At 41.1% G+C, this 6,000-nt stretch overlaps 1 protein-coding gene across 4 annotated transcripts in view; it reads right to left on the bottom strand.

Annotated features, from left to right (window-relative positions):
- Nucleotides 1-2,797: 2,797 nt before the first annotated feature.
- The window catches only part of MPP2 (MAGUK p55 scaffold protein 2), a 627,381-nt gene continuing 624,178 nt past the window's right edge, over nucleotides 2,798-6,000 (bottom strand). For 2 of the 4 annotated variants that reach the window (XM_086923953.1, XM_086923951.1), the window contains one exon: nucleotides 3,330-4,142. In XM_086923953.1, the coding sequence (XP_086780079.1) occupies nucleotides 3,966-4,142 (177 nt within the window). In that variant the 3' untranslated portion in view covers nucleotides 3,330-3,965. Of the gene's footprint in view, nucleotides 4,143-6,000 lie in introns of all 4 variants that reach the window. The other 2 variants (XM_086923952.1, XM_086923954.1) reach the window with 2 other exon arrangements.

Here is a 6,000-nt window from a genome sequence, read left to right as displayed (position 1 = left end):
GGAATACAGAAGGTGGTCGAACCTGGGAATAGCAATACATGTGAAATAATTAAATGACTGCCCATTTATTTTACTTAACTTGAAGTAATGAAGCATTACACCACAAAAAATCTGTTACCACCATCTAAAGGCGCAAGATATTTACACCACACAAAAATGCAGAAATCTGGCAGTAAATGTGTTTATCACACATCATTACCACATTTTGTGCACGGAAGTCTAAATCGGGGGTAATACTGCAGATTCCTAATGCTTCGACTTTATTTCTGCACCGCGAAGTTAAAACAATGTGTTGCAAACAGTGGGACCTGTGACTCACACTACCCTGCCTTATGTTTACTAACACTTCATCCCTTTAATAGTTTTCCAACATTTATGGATGCCTTTTAGTTTAGGTGCCTCAATGTTACCACTTCGTTACACCGCTTCTTTTAATATTTTAACTTTCATAGTGCTTGTTGGGGCTTTTCTATTCTCCTCCTCTCACTTCCACCAAGCCTTTAGCTCTGTTGCCGGTGTGGTCTGTGTGATAGGTAGTAGCTAAAGTTTCAGCAACACACGTCAAAGGGGTGGGAAAGGGTGTTGAACATATAGAATTGGCATATATTGAGAGATAAATAGTGTGTCTAATCAGGAGACCTAATATTAACTAATTAAGAAAATATGGCACATTTCACACTGGCTTGTCCACAGATATCAGCAAAGGACTAAGCCCTAAGATGATTTAAAATCTACAATAACACCCCTGTTCGCCAGCAATAACACATAATGCTATCTACAGGCAAAGCACAAAATTGGGAAGAACAGGAAAAGCATGTCTTCAGTTTCTATCAATATAACTGTTGACTCAATTTACAGCACATATATTGTCTAATGAGGTGTCCAACATAGGCCCAGAAAGGCAGAATACATGTAAAATGTAAGGATAACTAATGCCTAAGTACATTATTTCCATGGCATGAACGTTTGTCTTATGTGGCTCTCTAACCGACCTTCCTGGATCTACATTAGACACCAGTTGTCTAAGGGAATCAAACCCATGACCAGATAGCACAGCTGTAAGGGTGGGAGTATATGGAAGGAGACCGATAACTGAGGTAGCATTACTCACTTGTAAATAAGAAACTCTTAGCTTAGATGTGGGTATTGTGTGGAGGTTGGACTCTTGGTTGAAGGATGTGGTGCCTTGAGTCAAGGTCTGCCTTCAGAGTATGGTGTGGTCTTGTGAGATGGTTAATCACTTGGATGGCAGCCAGAGAGTAATACAATAAAAATAGGGTCCTGAATGCATAGATGCCATTGGATGAGAGTTGTAGAATCTGATAAAGAATGAATTTTTTTATAAAATGGTAAATTCGCAACATGTGCCAGGAGCTAAATAACTCAAGTGTCACTTGAGGTCTACATAGAGAAAAAACATCAAAAGAGATGGCTGTAAAAATTGGAAATACAACTAACGTAGCGAGCCCACAAGCACAATGGCCTCCATCAAAACTCCAGACAGGAGACTGAGGTTGTCCAAGTAATCTAAACCCAAATTTACAAATATTTGGCATCAAGTTTGAGTCAATTTTCTGATGCAGACCCAACACAACAGCCATTTTGTAATTTACAAAGCAATTCAAATATCAATTTAAGCTGTTTTGTAAAAAAATTAAAAATTAATGCAACACTGACGATTGTGCTGCCCTGTGCTAATAGCATCAGGGAGGTGTTCCATGGGTGGTGCAGGAGTCTTACCGTGCATACACTCATGCATTTTACACAAACCCATATTTACAAAGAGTTGTAGTCATGGGTTTGTGCCAAAATGTTGTGCCTGCCTGAGGCCTACGTAACAAAGAGAAATATCTTTATTTCTACTTGCTATTTCCTCTTTGCATGTGTGCTGCATCCTGCCACACTGAGCAAATTTTGTGTCTTGACTGTAAATTTGGATCACAGAAGAGAAAAATAGTTTTGGAAAAATGTTGGGGTGATAATTGTGGTCTTGAAAAAAGGTTGTAAATCGTGGTTTGGGGTCTTGGATGACAGGTGCAAGTTTTGAAGAGTTCCTAGACTTTCAAATAAGAATGCCCAAGTCAGATGAAGGTGGCTTTATTAAGCCTTTACAATGTGGGCTGAGCCACGTTTGAAGTTTTCACGCAAGCTGAACAACGCTCTCCTAAACCATGATTATGCATGGTTAAGGCAGTCAGCGGTCTAGATGTGCGGATGGATAGGGAGAGGAACAGGAAGGATCAGGAGATGAGCCTCTGGGACATGTCCTGGTAAGTGGGGCTGGGTTTAGGGGGGTAGTATTTAAGGGTGGGGTCAATTTTGGGGTTAAGGGTGGCGGTCGGGTATCTATTTGGCAGAGGCAGGGATTTAGGGTTCAGAGCGGGGTCGGTTTATGGGCTGCGGCTGGATTTTAGGGCTCAGGGTGGGGGGTTGAGGGGAAGAGGCAGTTTTCAGGGGTAGGGGTCAGTTTTAGGGTAAAGGGCCTGGAGGCTGAGGACAGGGTGGTTTTTTGGAAGGGGGCAGGGTTTCAGGCCTCAGGGCGAGGGGAGGGGTAGTTTTTTGGACAGGGGCAAGTGTTAGGGCTCAGGGTGAGGAGTCAAGTAGTTTTAAGGGCTGGGGCGGGTGGATTGAAGAGCTGGGTTATAGGGTGTTAGGGCACAGGCCAAGGTTGGTGGGAAGTGTACTTTACCATGCATATCCCTTTAGCAATCATGCCTTTATTACGAAATTCGTTGTAAAGGCATGCATGGTAAATGCAGTCGTGGTTTAGACCGCGTTGTTTAGGCACGCAGGGTCAAGGCATATGTAGTTGTATCATACAACTGGATAAAGATTCGTGTCTTGGAAGTTAGCTGGTATCTTGGATGGAGATGGTCTTAAAACAGGCCTGAGGTATTTGATAGAGATTGGCAGTTCAGGTAGTAGTTTATGGCTGGTGAAAGGGAGTCAAGAATCAATGCTAGAGATCTTTGATGAAGAATGTATGGAGTTCGGTTTATTTGTTAAAAATGTACTTTAAGGAGATGCTGATGCACTGGGATTCATGCCATTATCTAGGAAGGACAGAGTGTGTTGGAAAATGTTCTATAACTAGATAGATAGAAGTGCACCACATGAAGATACAATACTGACAGTGTGGCCATACATGGAGTAAGAAGTCATCCATGTGTGTTAGGCGTGTCGGGCACAATTTCATGAAGAGAGGCTGGGCTATCTGGTCAGATGGATGAATTACCCTTACTCCCCACTCATAATACTTTGTTCAAGTCCATTATAAATGTACATAATATTCTTTTCTACAGGGGTGAGGCAGAGTCCTTGGCAGAATAATTTAGGTTTTCTATATTACAAAGTTAAAATACAATTCAGCCTCCTTTTGGGTAGGAGTTACAAACAGACAATATGTACAAAAGAGCAAATACCCGATCTACTGGTCCTTGGATGGGGTTTCTAGGGAACACATTTGTTGTTAGAATAAGAGTAACAATAAGAGAGAGTGACAGAGAGAGAAAGGGAGAGAGAGAAGTGCATTTCATTTTAGACAGGTAGGGATCCCATCAATTAAGATGAATGGAAGTTAAAGTACAAAATGAAGGTCAGGTGTTCAGCCCACTGTCCTGGAATGTAAGAGATTGGTTATGTGGAAGGATGGAGGCATCATGTGCTGAATCTGTGTGAGACACTGACATTTCTTACCACCTGCCAAGATGCATTGATCTTTCCCCTCTGAAAAGTTCAGAGAGGTGAAATCCAACGTTTTAAAACTAAATGGCATTGTCTCTTCCCTAAAAACACTGAGATTAGATACAGCAGCACCAGGGGCTTCCTCTCTCCTCTCTCTCTTGCTGGTTTTCAGACACCTCATCTGCATCAATAGGTATCCAAGATGGAGTCTTTTGGGGAGAGAAGAGGAACAAGGTACAAAACTGATGCACTCAGAACACCCTCTCCCTTTGTTCTTCCTCCTAGTACACCCAACTGACGGGGACCCACTGAGGCTCCGTGCGCAGTTTCTCCATCGCTTCTTGAAGCTGCAGAGATGTTTGCTCCATGTCGTCATTCAAAATGCTGAGGTCAAAGTAATGACCGTAGGCTCGATGAATCCGGCCACTCTCATCCACTGTCCGTCTCAGGTCGACATCCTTCAAACCAGAGAAAAAAGAAATACCATGTAAAGAGGGAGACTAGAAAAGTGAAAGAAAGGTCAGACAGGAAGGAATTAAGAATGAAAAGTGTGTAGGGAAAAGATGACAGCAAAAAATATAAAGTTTGAAGGAATAAATGAAGTAAAGGGAAAGAAATGAAGACGAGAGATTAATTTTTAAAAAAGAAAGAAAGAAAACAGAAAAAAGACATGAGTAAGAAGAGCAAAGGTTGAAAGCATGGGGAACAAAAAGGCAGAAGGATATAGAAAGAAATAACCGGAAACAAAGAAACCGAAATAACCGGAAAGCAGAAACAATGAGAAAAATCGATAAAAAAAATAAAATAATATGAATATACTAGTGAAAATAAGAACGAAAGAATAACAGAATATGAAAATCTCAAGGTTGTGGTACTGTAGATTCACACGCTGTCATACTCTTGCCATCTAGTGTTGAATGTGGAAATTGCAAATTGTTTTACTGCAAAGGATAATCTTCTGTTTTGAGGCAACTTTTGATCCCTCCCTAAAACCCGCAATACACATGGAAAAATACTCCACTTCAAATTGTGTTTTTCCCTCGATCGGGCGAGTGAAGTAAGTGGAATACAGTAAAGCAAGACAGTAAATGTATAAAGATGCAGTGCCAACGGAGGTATAATGTATGAAATCTGAAGCCTGTGCTCTCATCCAGGGAGAGGGGAGGGCGCATGTGCATCTCTACAGCACTAGAAGCTACAAACCAAAAGTTATACGGTAATTATTGTTTTCTGTTTGCAGTATATGTTGCTGTAAATAACGTGTGCTGCATCGACTATAAAACAGTGAACTCTGCATATAGTGGTGGCTGACGAGAATATGAGGCAGATGTCTAAAGGATTATAATACTTTCCCTGTAAGCATCTCTTCTTGGCATGTAATGCAGTAGATTCACATGCTGTGCATAAGTGCACCAGCTGGTGTTGTGCTCAGATGTTTACAAGTTGTTTTTCTATGAAAAAAGCGTGTGCGTCACAAGGATGTGTGACTCTCCTTCTCGGAGATACTGCGCATGGACATCAACTCCATCGTTAGATTGTTTTGCCGAAGGCAGGTGAGAATGAAGTTAAAGTACTAGTAATGTGATGTCCATGCTAGTAATGTGAATTAAAGTGATGTAAAGCAGTAAACTGTGACCTATACAGGCAGGAGGAGGTTGGGCGCATGTGAATTTACAGCAATATATGCCAAGAACATATGTTTACAGGGTAAGTAACATAATCCATTCGGGGCATGTGTGGCTGTAGATACACATGCTGTGCATAGACTGTAAAGCAGTCCCTTGGCCTAAGCTGTGGCTAGCCTGTGAGGGTTGCAGTTGTTCTATTTGTCCAACATTATCCTGTTGACGTGCTAAGACAGAGACATAATGTTTTGTGAAAATGTGTGGTGTGAACCATGTTGCTGCTGAGGTCAGCAATAGGAATGTTCCCTAAAAAGCCATTGAGGGTCCTATTTTACGAGTTGAGTGATCCTAGGGGGAACAGGTAAAAGTCTTTAGCTGTAGTATAACAAATTTGAATGCATTTAACTATCCACCTAGAAATGTCATTCTTTTAAATTGCATTTTCAGTGTGAGAAGGTGAGAAAGCAATAAATAATTGCTTAGTTTTCCTAAATGTTTTGGTTCTGTCGATATAATACATTAAAGCTCTTTTAACGTCGAGAGTATGTAGGGCTCTTTCTGCAACTGAATCAGGGTGCGGAAAGAAGACAGGTAATTCTATTGATTGATTAATATGGAAAGGAGAGAGCACTTTAGGAAGAAATTTTGGGTTACTTGTGAGCACAACTTTGTCTCTATGAAATTGGAAGAA

The sequence above is a fragment of the Lissotriton vulgaris genome, chromosome 5, assembly GCF_964263255.1.
Source record: "Lissotriton vulgaris chromosome 5, aLisVul1.2, whole genome shotgun sequence".
NCBI lineage: Eukaryota > Metazoa > Chordata > Amphibia > Caudata > Salamandridae > Lissotriton > Lissotriton vulgaris.
This window is presented reverse-complemented; position numbering and strand designations above follow the sequence as displayed.